Genomic DNA, 13,309 nt, shown 5'->3' with positions numbered 1-13,309 from the left:
AAGAAATTTCCAATTGCAAAGCAACTTAGCCTAGATTGTTGTGGAGCAAATGAAACAGCACAATCTGAGACTTTCTGAAGGGAGGTACACAGAGATTAGGAATGTGGAACTCCTCTGAGAGATGCCTAGACAGCAGACAGAGACACAGGGAAGTCTTTTCCTCTAGCTCAAGTCAAAAGAAAGGTCATTGTGTTATTTTGGGGATAGGCACAGTTGAGATACTCTGATTACCTCAGAGAAGCAATGCAAAACCTTTGGAGTTTGTGATAACTTGGGTTCATAGTGTTTTACCTTATTAATGAAAGTTGCTTTATTTCAGCTCCTCTACCAAATTTTGGGTGTTGTATTCCTGCACACTGAAGATTTGATTCAATCATAACGGTGAGTGCTGCTGTTTATGTTTTTTGTGCATAAAAGATAATATAATGATATCAGTGTGAACGTAATAATTGTAAATTCATTAATTTACCTAAAAGTTAAGATTTCACTAAATATGGAACTAACTGTATTATAAATGCATACTTGTGTTGTGCTTTCATGAAGATTTAAATACAGTTTGCTATCAGCCTTTTTAGTTTGTCCTACAGAGACTTACAAGACAAGAACCGTTTTAGTTCTTTAATCCTCAAAGACCAGAATGCTTTTTCTTTACTCCAGTATTTTAGTGAATGTTCTTGCTTGTCATCTACTAAGAGATTTCAGTCAATCCAAAGGAAAGCATACGTGTGACTGTGAGATAAGTACACCTGGACCTCCTGTGTTGTTTGCGTGTTGGTCCCAAGTCACATATGAAATTCTAAGGAAAGTAAGTTTAAAAATATTACAGCTTTAAGATTTATATTTGATCGTTTGTTTCCCCACCTGTCCTTCAAACCTTGCTTATCCTTGGACCTGGTTTGGACCCAGGAACTGCCAAACCACTCCAGATCCTTTTGGAATCCTTTTACAGACAGATTCCTTTTATTGTAGGGTCTACCTTACAATATAAAGAACATATAATTTTTTTTTATAGTTTGTTACTTCTGAGCTTGAGTTGTTCCTCAGTTTGGGTGCACTTTAAACGAGCCGCGTTATTGCTGTAAAGGTAAAAGAGACACAAAAAGAAGCTTGGACTTTAAAAGTCCCTCTATTTCTGCTCAGCCATGTCTAACAATACCCTTTTGTACTTTAGCTGTAAGCACAGAAATTTTTAAGCATCTACATTTTATTTCTGAAATCTCTCCTTGAATGTACCCACGACACTTAAAAAACAAAAAACAAAAAACAAAATGAAGTCCTTTGGAAGCAATCTACCCTAATTGCGTACTTAATAATAAATTGCAAAGTATGAATCTAGCAATTGTGTAAAATGAGAGTAAATGTAAAAGTACATAAACTTAGAGCACTTGAAAATGTGTCTGATCCTCTGCGGAGTGCTTAGTTAATCAAGAAATGTCACAGAGAGGGGAGTGACAACTGAGAGCAAGATGATGAATTTCAAAGTCCTCTGCAGCTTAATAATATCAGTGAAAATGAATGCTTGCGAACCCTTTGGTTCACAAGACAATTAAACCGGCTCCCAAATTATTCTGCAAGCTCAATCAAGGCTTTCATCGATCCATTTTCTTAACCATTATTCCAACAAGGGTTGTAGAGGGGTTGGAACCTTCTTTTTTTAGCTAACACTGAGCAAGAGGTGGAGTACACGCCATCACGAATTCTGTAAAATCAGCCAAGGCCACATGCTATTGTGTTTTATTTCATGGTTTACTTTTCCGCTTGTACTAAAATTGAAACTTTCCAATAATTTGACATACTACCTTCAACACAACTCAATTCTGAATTGCACGCGGCCCATTAACATATATACATACAAAGCTTTTCTGTCACCTGCAAAGACATCTTGTGTGTCTTTATGAGTTGCTCACAAAATATCATACCTCTCAAATATCTAACCTCATTAATTAAATGCCATTTCATGTACTGTTCAATCTAATGACAATGTAAATGAATGCCTAAATGAAGCAGGCAGTTACAGTAATGCAAAAGCCACTCATGTCATTTATGTCTAAACTGACATACTGCCATCACTTTAACACACTGACAAAGCTAGCAATGATATGTACCCCATTTCTGCAAAGTCCTCTTCAGCTTAATAGTATGGACTTAAAAATGTCATATGATGTATTAATTTAATTTCCTATATTTCTGTGCCAGCTGATCTTTTTTCCATTTACTGGTGGCAGTTCATTCGGGTTGCAGACATGGCATATAATTTTTAGGTCTTTTTGTGCTCGGAGACAGGCTTCACCTCTTATCTCATTTCTTTCTTTCACACCCGTTCCATGAAAGGTTTCTCACCTTTGCTTTGGCAGCCTCACAAAAGTCCTCTGTGATGGTTAAGCAGCAAAGTCACATAATAGACCCAGCACTATAAAATTCTTGACTTTATTTTGAAATGTAGCAGGCCACCCTTAGAGCAAAATTAAAAAACAAACAAACAAAATAACATATCAGCCAACTTCTATCGAAGTTAGAACTAACACTTAGAAAGGGAATTTATTTTGATGATAATTCATATTTTAATTCCCTATAGTTCTCTCTAAGAGTTAAAAAAACCCAAAACAAAACAAAGATATTTCACTGCATGCATATGAAATAAGAAGGAGAAAAACCGTGTCCCTACACTGCTCATTAACAATAAGTGACAGCAGCCCATTACAGTAACAATTCTCTTTCAGGAGAGAAACAAAACTAGAAAATTACAGCCCAAATAAAACAAGACGGGAAAAAGCAGCTTTATATTTCTCCAGAGGAGCATAGCAGTTGGCAGAATTCAAAAGGCAGAAACAGAACCCATGTTGTCAGCTAAAACGAGCTCTTCTGCAGTGAAACTACTGTTGGACTAGTTAATAATTCATTTATCCACTGTCTGTAAGGAATTCTGACTGTAAAGTAAATCTGAAGAAAAAGAAGCGCATGCTGCGGGTTTTTACCAATTTAAACTGCTTTGAGATGCTCTTAGTTTTTCCCAGTAATCCTAGAATAACATCTCTTTATCTAGACATTAGGCAATTCAACTGCTGAGGCCCAGTTATTAAAGTTATAAATAAAGTAGTAATGGATTGTTTTGGAATTAACCTGTTTATTTGATGAGGTGCCACTATTTTGGGGCCTGAAAAAAGTTCAAATCAATGGGCCGTTATGGTTGCTTTGTTTCAAGAAGGGCATACTAAGAGTGAGTATATTCACTCTGAAATGATTAGCATGCTGCACAGCTGTATCACAACAAGAAAGTCTTCTGTTCAAATGCACTGGGTTGTTGGAGCCTTCACTGTGCCTGCATGGCTTCTCTCTGGGTACTCCAGACTCTTCCTGCAGTCCCAAAGTATGCAATTGATGGGGTTAGTTTAACTGGTGATTCTAAGTTGTCCACCGTTGTGAGTGTGAACTGGTTGCCTATCTCTTTGTTTTAGCTGTGCAATGGATTGGCAAACAATGTAGAATCTTGCCTTTTACCCTTTAAAGCCCTCTCATGGCTGTATGATAAAGCCAAAGTGATATCTATGTGCTATAAGCTGTCTAAGAAAAGGAACTATTAAAATATTTCCATTGTCCCATAGGCACAGTGTTATTTTTTTTTTTATTATTGACCTACACTTCTATCCACATTTATACACTCTACTGCCTTAAATGTAGAGCAGGAGCTGCGGGCTACAGACTGCTAACACAAAACCAGTTCTATCATCTTGCCCTGACACACATTTTTGACTTGACCTACGTACAAAGACAGGAGTAGATAGAAAAGCATCTTATGTGTTTTACCACTTCAGGAATATATATTGTGTATAAACCGTAAGACGACCGCTGAAGTATCTCAAGATTCTTATTGAAGATTAAATAAAAAGGCATGTCAGGAAAGTTTGCAGGACCAACTGAAAGAAGGAAACTGCCACGCGTGAAGGTTTCTTACTGTAGTGTGACAGGTCCAAAGATATAGTAAATGTCACAATAGCGATGAGGACCTGAACAAGAGAGACAGTGTAAAGAGTTTTTGTTGTTAAGAAGTATGAAGATAAGAATGTAGAATTCTTTTCAAGGATTCAGTACAGGAAATTGTTTGATTCTGGCAGAAAGCTTTGAAAGGCACCAATTTCACTCTCATTTGGAGAACTGATGTGACATGCACAAACACGCTGCTAAAGTTGCTGAGTAAAGGTAAAGTTTTGGCACTTTTAGGGAACTGTCTCCTCAAAAAAATGAAGATAAACTACCAGAAGACACTCTCCATTAATATAGCATGTAGAAAAAAAACAGTCAAGATCGGGTCTGCGGCAACTTTTCAAATCCAAATTTTAGGAAGCATGCCGAAATTGCAGACGAGCCGACAACTAACATTAGACAAAGGAGATCAATGATATGTCATTATTAATGTTGCTCCACCTGCGTCTGGCCCACAGGCCTCCAAAATTGGACCACACTACAAGTGAACCCACTGCAAATCAAATCCACACCCTTCAAACAGCATTCACCAATGCATTTGAAAGGGAGGTTATTACGAAGTCCTTATAATGTTTGATATGTAGCTTTATTAGTAATATATAAAATAGCTAATATACCTTTATATTTCCATTTTTGGGTTACGCTGTTCACATGAAGTTGCATTTACTCATGTGAAGATAAAAAAAAAAGTATAAATGAAGAAAAAAATGAATGAGAGACCTAAATGAAGCTTCAGATTATCTGCATTTCTACAGGGATTCAGGAGCTGCTTTTCTTCCCTCCTCTCAATGAGATCCAGGTCTCTTCCCAGTTGCCTAATTCACACAGACATTAGTGTTTGGTTGTGTCTCTCTCACCTGTCTTCTTCTGCTGACATTGTCTAGGTGTTTCAGTTTCATCCTGGATCCCCTGAGCATAGCTAAATGGGCAGGATGACAGTGAGGGGGAAAAAATGAGAGCGTTTCAATGGAGTTTCATTTCAATTCAGAGCTTTTTCTTTGACGATATATAAATTAACATGTGTGATAGCAGTTTACTATAAAATCAATTTAACCCTGAAGTAGCCAAACTATTTTTTCACCTTGTCAGGATTCTTGTCTGTCACTGCAAAACATTTTTTTCTTTAATAAATAGAAATAGAAGGGCATCCGGTGTAAAAAACAAGAAAAAACAAAAAACAAAACAGCCAAATCAAACATGCAGAGGTATCGTGTGTGGTGACCTATTGTGCACAAGTAAAAAGTAGCTCATGGTCAGGTGTGCTTTGACATTCTGTGATAAACATCTTGTTTGTGTAGATATGCAAAAGCATTTAAATAAAAGCTTTTGCAGCAATAAATCTTTAAGTACTCGAGGTCTGCTAGCCAAGGTTTACTGCAAGGCATTCATTATAATGTTAGATAAAATATACTTGTCACATCTTGTACATATTGACAACAGTTCTAACCAAAAACCTCATTTGGATTCATGACTCTATAAGACCTCTTACCCCCGATTTTCAGTCTCAGCCTCGTCTAATCTGGTATACATCAACTTTTGTTTCATTTCCCTTCCTTAAGGATGGCTTCTTGACAGCCACCCTTGACATTAGATGGATCAGCTAAAGCCTGTGATTCATCTCTCACGTCATGTGTCAGGTTTCTTGCGTGATCATTTCTATTTCTATGGACATAATCTTCAGATATTGTTCATCTGCTGTACACATTCATTTAGGTCTGATACTTTTCAGCAAATAGCTCTTTAGAAATCACCTTGTTGGTGCAAAAATACAATTTTATATATGTCAGAGTGTGTTATCTTAAACTAAATATATGGGAACAAAGTATATTTTTGTAACAGGCAGCATGTAAAAAAGCATAGATAGGTATTCGATTGGCTATGGCAGCACACATCCAACGGTTACAATGTTACAATAGAAATCAAATCTGGGTCATCAGCTGCATAATTTGGTCACATCATCACAGTCAATTACCAAACAATGGCCAGTTCCAGCAGATTCCAGATGTGGACACTAAGTCATTGAATTCTCTTTCCTCCTTGAAAGCAGCAAGTTGACTGTGAGCCCTGGGTGTTATTAATAGCCACTGCAGGGGTGTTGAGGGTCTTTTTACTGTCAAAGGGTGAGGTGGCAGCACTTGCAGAGCAGTACTGAACCAAAGGCAACTGAACAATGATTAAAACTCAGACAAAACACGTTTCTCTTTTATTAATTTGTTTTTAAAATGTAAAGGGAGGAGTGCAACAATCGACCAGAGGATGGCAGTGTTGACTGTCACTCCATATGAAGCTCTTATATATGTTTTATGTATTATCGTGATGTGTCGTTCCAACTTTAATCAGAGACAAATCAAACAATTTGGGTCACTAAAGTCTCTCCACTTCACTAATAGCAGATTATAAGAATAAGAAAAGAGATCAATTATTTAACCTTTTTTTGGTAGTAAAAAGTTATTTCCCTGTTACAGCAACAGAGCACAGAAAAGTGCTCCTTTTGGCTGTTTTCCACTGTGTTATGTGCAACAGATGAGAGCAGCAGGAGGGTCCAACATTATTCATGTCCTGAGGCCCACTACAGCAGCACAGGAGGAGTAATCTTTGGTTTTACAGCTTGTTTTCTTCTTCTTCTTTTGATGGAGCTATTTCTTTACCGAAGTTACTACATTCAGCTGGATTTTATGTACTTCTCTTAGACTCGTTTTAGAATCCTGGTGGTTTTTGTCTGTCATTGCTTTTCTAAAATGAAGCAGTTAATACCGCACACAGTCTTTTTAGTGTTGACTTGTCACATAGCGTTTTATGTTTGAAAAGACAACAAGATAAGTTGTGTGGTTTCAAAGGTGAATCAGCTTGGACTGTGAATTGAATACCAGCCAATTAAACAAAAAAACACAGAGAAAAAACAAAGTACTAAAGTCTGAGTCATAATCACTTTAGCAAGCACGGCAACAAATTTTCATCTTCACTTGCTAAATAGACATGTTTAATTGTTTTTTACTGTGATGTTGAAAAAGTGTAGGTCATTGGATGGGATGAGAGTGACTAGATGTATGTGTTTTACTGTTAATGATGTACAATAGACAGATAGATGGACAGGCAATGTAGTATAGTATATATTTCCAAAACAGTAAAACCTAATAAAAATCCCTGAAAACCCAGTTCAGTTTAAACTTGTATGATTTCTGTATCCAGATAATGATTACAAAAGTCTAAGTTAAACAGGCCTAACATAGCTGCAGCAGGATAACCCTGTGTGTTCATTAGCTACGGTGTATGTGCTCTAATACGTTATCTCTCTAACTGGCAATCTCAATTATTGGCAGAGTAGCAGAATTAATATTAGTTTTAACTCTGATCAGCATCCAGCTGCTTAATTTAGATTGACTTCTTGCTTTCTAGGCAATTTCTCTGCTGCTAAACAAGTAAAACAAAATGTATATAGAGTTATTTGAGAAAATTATTCTTCCTTAAACAAGACAAAGACCAGTCAAAATACTACAACCACAGCGACAGGCTTTCCCGCTCACTATTAAGATGCCTCTCCTCCACCAAGTGAGCTCATAGCAACCGACCAAGCTGGAAACCTCTGTGTATGCCACAGAAGGAGCCAATCAGAGGTGTTTGTCAGGGATGCAAAAATCAAAGAACAGCTCGCTGCAGTAGCCATTCTCCAAGTTTTTTTTTCTATTCATGTCATTTAAAAGAAAAAAAAAAAGAAAGAAACTGACTTCAGAACGAGAAAGCTGCTTTCCACAGTTGATCTAGTGAAGCCTAGAAAGACACAGCAAAATCCATAGATCTGCTTATCACTGCTGCTCATACTCTATTAAGCATTAACCATTTTGATTAGTATAGGAAAGGCTTCCACAGATGAAGACAGTGATGTTTGACCAAGATGAAACAGAAAACCAGCAGTGCTCTCTACTGGCAAGAGAACATTTTAATTCTGTTTATCTCAGTACACTCTGCAGCCTTTATCAGAGTTGCAGGCATGACAAAGGTTTCAGTCAGCACACATGATCCTTTCATATGAGAAATGTGGAATGCATTAAGACTACAATACACACACCAAGCTCCATCTGATTTAGATGAATGCTGGAATAAACATAACTATCACTGATATTAACGTATAAATCTGCCAGATGTAATTATCAGCAACTGAAGAAGGCTGTGCTGCACATCACGTACACTTCTTAACAGATAATATTTTGCCTATTTGTGGAATGCAGCAGTGGACAAGATTTAGCAAATAGTCACTATATATGTAATATAATGTTTCTTCATATTGTTAAAAATTCAGTGTTGGAAAATCACCCAATTAAATTAAATCAAATGAATGAGTAAGCACACAGTACTATCTAGGTTGGCCTTCAGAGCTTTAGCATGATTCTCTAAAGATCTCTGATATGGGGAAAAAGAGCAAACACAAAGTTAGTCATTACAGTCATTGATAAGGAAATTGACCTCTGGAACTGACCCCATCCGACATTATGAACTCTGTGAATGAAGCATTTCTGGCACGGCTGTCAGTTTCTATGTCACATGCAGCTTTTGTCAAAACACATACATCTTAATTTTTTCAAATATAACAGCTTTGTTCCAAAAGTATTGTTCAATAACAGATGACAAAATGTTATTGCATATTTAATATGATGTATGCTTCCAAGTTTAAGTTTGGAAGTGAAATATATTTTCAGTCAGTTTATCCTTAGACAAATGTTCCTTTAATAATGGGTTACCTATAAGCAGGAAAAAAAACCCCCAAAAAACTGAAAAACTTCATAAATTCAGTCAATGGCTCAGTGGGTAATCTTATCTCTTTAACACTTTATCTCAGTTAAAATCTACAGTAAATGCACTCAGTGGCATGACTCTGACAGCCACCTGGGCTGACAATATTTGAGAAACCTTACAAAGAAATGAGATACATAAAAAGACAAATTTCAGCACAGCAAAAGCCGCAGAGAGGAATGGAAAGTCTAAAATATTCTCATTTTGCAGACTTTGTTATTATTATGCTATTATTATGCCACTGAAATTATCAGTATTGATGCTGGGAAGAAAGGTTTAGAAAGCCCAACTGAAAATTCTAAGAAAAAGTACATGAATAAATGTACTTACTAACAACTCTGATGGAAATGAATGGGTTAATGGTGCAGAAAAAGTGGACCTGACCAAAAAAAAAAAAAAGAAGAAGCTTGGGGGCTTGGTGGACTTTTCATTCAGCATACAGTTGCACAAGGATCAGCCATTCACTATTACACAGGTTGTCTGCCTTAAATCATGACCTCTGAAACTCAAGGTAAATCTTTTCTGGCCTTTAACTATTAACAATTTTATAATTTAATGTTTATTTCTTATTTCTTAACCATATATTGCATTCTATAATGAATTTATGTATTACATTTTTATATTTACATGTTAATATTCTCTTCACAGCTAGTATGCAGATCACTGCTCTGATGGTAGTCTGGATACTGGGAACATCACTGGTGTTTCCACAGTCGGACACAGCAGCTACAGAGAAGGTGGCTGAAGATCCCATTCCCTGCTCTAAGGTGTGCACCTGTCAATACGATGATTTCATCTCGGAGCTCAACATGTACTGCAGTTCTCGCAACGTCACACAAGTACCAACTGACATGCCACCATCCACTTATTCTCTCTGGCTGGATGGCAACCGGTTTACATCGCTCCCAGCCGCAGCTTTTCGGGATTTGACCAATCTGGACTTTTTAAATCTTCAGAATGGCCAGCTGACGACTATTGACCCTCAGGCTTTCAAGGGCCTTGGGTCGCTAGCACATATTCACCTTGAGCGGAATCGCCTCCGGGTATTACCAGGTACAGTCTTCCAGAATACGCCCAACCTTGCTTCACTTAGTCTGCATAACAACCAACTCAGTCGCATTGAGGAAAGACTGTTTGCAGGACTCTCACAAATGTGGCTTCTTAACCTAGGTTGGAACTCATTAACGGTCTTACCTGAGACAGCTTTCCATGACCTGCAAGGTCTGCGAGAGCTGATACTCGCAGGAAACAGACTTGCTTACTTGCAGCCACAGCTCTTTCAAAACCTTGGTGAGCTCAAAGAGTTAGATTTGACAGGAAATTACCTGAAGGTGATCAAAGCCAACGTGTTTCTTAAACTAACTAAACTGCAAAAGCTTTACCTGGGACAGAATCAGATTTTAACAGTGGTCCCCAGAGCTTTTGCAGGCATGAAGTCACTTAGATGGCTGGATCTGACAAACAATAAAGTGATTTCTCTACATGATGACACCTTCCTTGGCCTGCACAATCTCCATGTACTTCGCCTTTCTCACAACTCTATCACTGGAATTAGGCCCAGAACTTTCCGTGATCTGCAGTACCTAGAAGAACTAAGACTGAGTTACAACAGGATTAGAACTCTGGGGGATAGGATCTTCGAAGATCTTGGCCATCTAGAGGTCCTAGAACTAGAACACAATCAAGTGCAGGAAGCACACGTGGGGGCTTTCACAGGCCTCTCTCATGTGGCTGTCATTAACCTTTCTGGAAGCTGCTTCCGCACTCTACCAGACCAAATGTTCAAAGGTCTGCCAAGGCTTCACAGCCTACATCTGGACAGAGGCTGCTTAACTAAGATAACAACTCAAGCTTTCAGAGGACTGTCTGGTTTAAGGAGGCTATTTCTGCAACGCAACAATATTTCTGTTGTGGAACACCAGAGTTTTGTGGATATGGTAGGCCTATCGGGACTAGATCTGAGTTCCAACAAGCTGGGTGCTCTCACCACCCATACATTCTCTGGCCTCAAGAATTTGGAGTACTTGCTGTTGTCCAACAATGAGTGTAGACAGTTTTTGCAAAATGGCACAAGGCAGATTCTTCCAAGGCTGCGCTACCTAGACTTGAGAGATAATGCCTTAACAAGCTGGGTCCCAGACTTCTCTGATAATATAGAAAAACTATTACTGTCTGGAAACAGGTGGAAATGTGACTGCAGCACCCTCCCACTTAGAAACTACGCGTTGAGGAAGTCACAGGTGATTCCTCGGCTAGTGGAGACCCACGCAGAAGGTGAAGAGCCTGATACAACAATCACCATATACAACAACATCACATGCACCAGCCCACCTCGCCTAGCAGGTCAGGACTTACGGGATGTGGACGGTGAACACTTCCAAAACTGCTAAGCTGCACTACAAAGACAGTTTTATGGAGCTAGTTGGTTAAAATTCTGCTATCAGCATTAGCATTTCAACATTGTAAATTACTTAAGTTTGATTTGAACATCAAAACTGCAATACTGAAATGTGTTTCATGTTCTTATATAGCTATTAACAGATAAGCTCCTACCATCACATGCTTTTACAGAAAATGCTATTTGTTTCTAAACATATCTGGATTCTCTTCAAAGGAAATCCCATGAAAACCAATATTCCTTTTGCTTCATTAGTTATGTTAAATATGTGGTTGTGGTTGAATGTGATGACCGTTGGCAGATTGTCAACACTAGGAAAAACAAAATGTGATGCAGCAACTTCACAATGCTTTGTGACACATCAACTTATGTTAGTATTAGAGAGCATGATGGAATGTGAAGAGCTCAATTTGTATTACCTTTGCTGAAGTGCTTCATATGGATATGAGTTTGCCTGAGATATTTAATAAAACATTTCAAATGTGCAAATGTGGTTCATTTACTTTTGCTAAAATAGTTATAAAATGATCGTAACACAGATAACTTAACTTTAACACAGAATGTATTAACATTATGATAAGGCCTGACAGTACTTTAATTGCAGAAATTTCAAGCAAAGTAAAATAATAATATTAATAATTATCATCACCATCATCATGGGCCTTTGAAATTTGAAGAAATGTTTGAACATGAATAGCTCAAAAACTTTCACAGATTAAATCCTGGCATTTTCACTGGCCTGGTTTACCACAAAAATGAAACAGGATCTGTAATTTGGAACAAATGCATCAAAAATGTCTGAGTATTGGTTAGTTAAAATTAGTAAAAAAAAAAAAACAAGCAATCCTGTAAAATCCTAAATTTGAGCACACACAATAAAAATACATAGTGACAGTTTCAGAACTGCATATAGTTGCATTTTACAATAACACATGAATGTCATGTTGGTTTGATCAAATATGACATTGTACCATGCAAACGATCTGTCAGTAGGTAGTCTAATCTAAATAGAACAAAATTCTGGAGTTTCAAAATGGTATTCTAAATAATTGAGAAAATAATTCTGTTAAATATGTGTTTTGAGCCCTACTTTGTAAGCATGCATATTACCCTTGAGGAGTCTGATAATTCAGATTAAGTTCAAAATATACTAAGAAGCAATCAAATTTAAATTTTCATAAAGGTATATTACATTTCTTGCAGTATTCATTAAAGCAGTCAGTACACCGATTACCTGATCTTTGCTTGCCCATAGCAGTTGTGACACTAGAGTTAGCCTTGGGTTCGGGACTTAGGGAACTGTACCACACTACCAATCATACTATGTTGACATGGCAACAGCCTTCCAAGACTACTCATGTGAAATTAGTTACTAATCCCCTTTTCATTGCTATGCTATATGTTTTTCTTAATGTACAAAAGTTTAAATTGGTGTTTGTTGAGTTTTTAATAGTATATTCTAAACTTAAATAGAATTATAAGTCTCCTTCAGGGCAGTAGGCCTTTAAATAGTAGGTATAGTATGAGTTTGGCTATGCACAGCACCTGCAGGGGTGTCCAAATTCATAGGCTGCATCCACCTGAGGACCCGGCCTTCGCGGTCTACGTGGGCCGGGTCCTCCGAAGTCCCGGTAGGCTGGAAGTGAACGGCTGTGAAATTGGACGGTCTAGCCTTCAGTTTTGCGTCATCAGATGTCTCGGTGGAGTTAAATAAACTCAACCGTCTGCTCCTTTCTGTCTAAAATATAACAGGACACTGGCGTAAATTTTCGATCATCTCAGACTTCTGTTTAATAGATTTTCTGTTTGACGTTTATTCAGCTGTGTGAAAACTATAACTTTAAGCAATTTTAGCACGGTAGCTAGCAAACTAGGAAAATTCCTGTTTAAAAAATCATAAAAGAGTGTTAGCCAGCATAAAAAGAACATTTCCCTGTATTTAGAAAAGTTACATCTTGGTGAGCTTACCTGCCCTAACACACACACACAACACAGCTTTGGAACACTATGCCAATTTAGTACTTGTTTGCTTTCACATTTTCGCGAAACTTTCGCGTTTCAGTGTGGGAATTTCTGGCAGCATTTGAAGGCAACACTGTTGTGAAGCTTCTCGTTTCCAATGGTAACCAAGAAGTACCCAGG

At 37.7% G+C, this 13,309-nt stretch overlaps 1 protein-coding gene and 1 long non-coding RNA gene across 2 annotated transcripts; one reads left to right on the top strand and one right to left on the bottom strand.

The window, feature by feature from the left end:
- Nucleotides 1-312: 312 nt before the first annotated feature.
- On the bottom strand, nucleotides 313-13,249 carry LOC146519801 (uncharacterized). The gene is made up of 3 exons (XR_014873587.1): nucleotides 13,136-13,249; nucleotides 12,713-12,905; nucleotides 313-4,900 (listed from the first exon to the last, which is right to left on the bottom strand). It is a non-coding gene; the product is annotated as an uncharacterized LOC146519801 (long non-coding RNA).
- Nucleotides 9,147-11,656, top strand: igfals (insulin-like growth factor binding protein, acid labile subunit). Its single transcript, XM_085155895.1, has 2 exons — nucleotides 9,147-9,280; nucleotides 9,418-11,656. Exons 1-2 carry the CDS (start codon nucleotides 9,262-9,264, stop codon nucleotides 11,157-11,159), a joined length of 1,761 nt encoding a protein of 586 aa, XP_085012021.1. The 5' UTR covers nucleotides 9,147-9,261; the 3' UTR covers nucleotides 11,160-11,656.
- Nucleotides 13,250-13,309: the final 60 nt, after the last annotated feature.

Source organism: Neolamprologus multifasciatus, chromosome 4 (genome assembly GCF_963576455.1).
Source record: "Neolamprologus multifasciatus chromosome 4, fNeoMul1.2, whole genome shotgun sequence".
In the NCBI taxonomy this organism is placed as follows: domain Eukaryota; kingdom Metazoa; phylum Chordata; class Actinopteri; order Cichliformes; family Cichlidae; genus Neolamprologus; species Neolamprologus multifasciatus.
The sequence above is the reverse complement of the archived record's forward strand: the minus strand, read 5'-3'. Positions and strand labels throughout refer to the sequence as shown.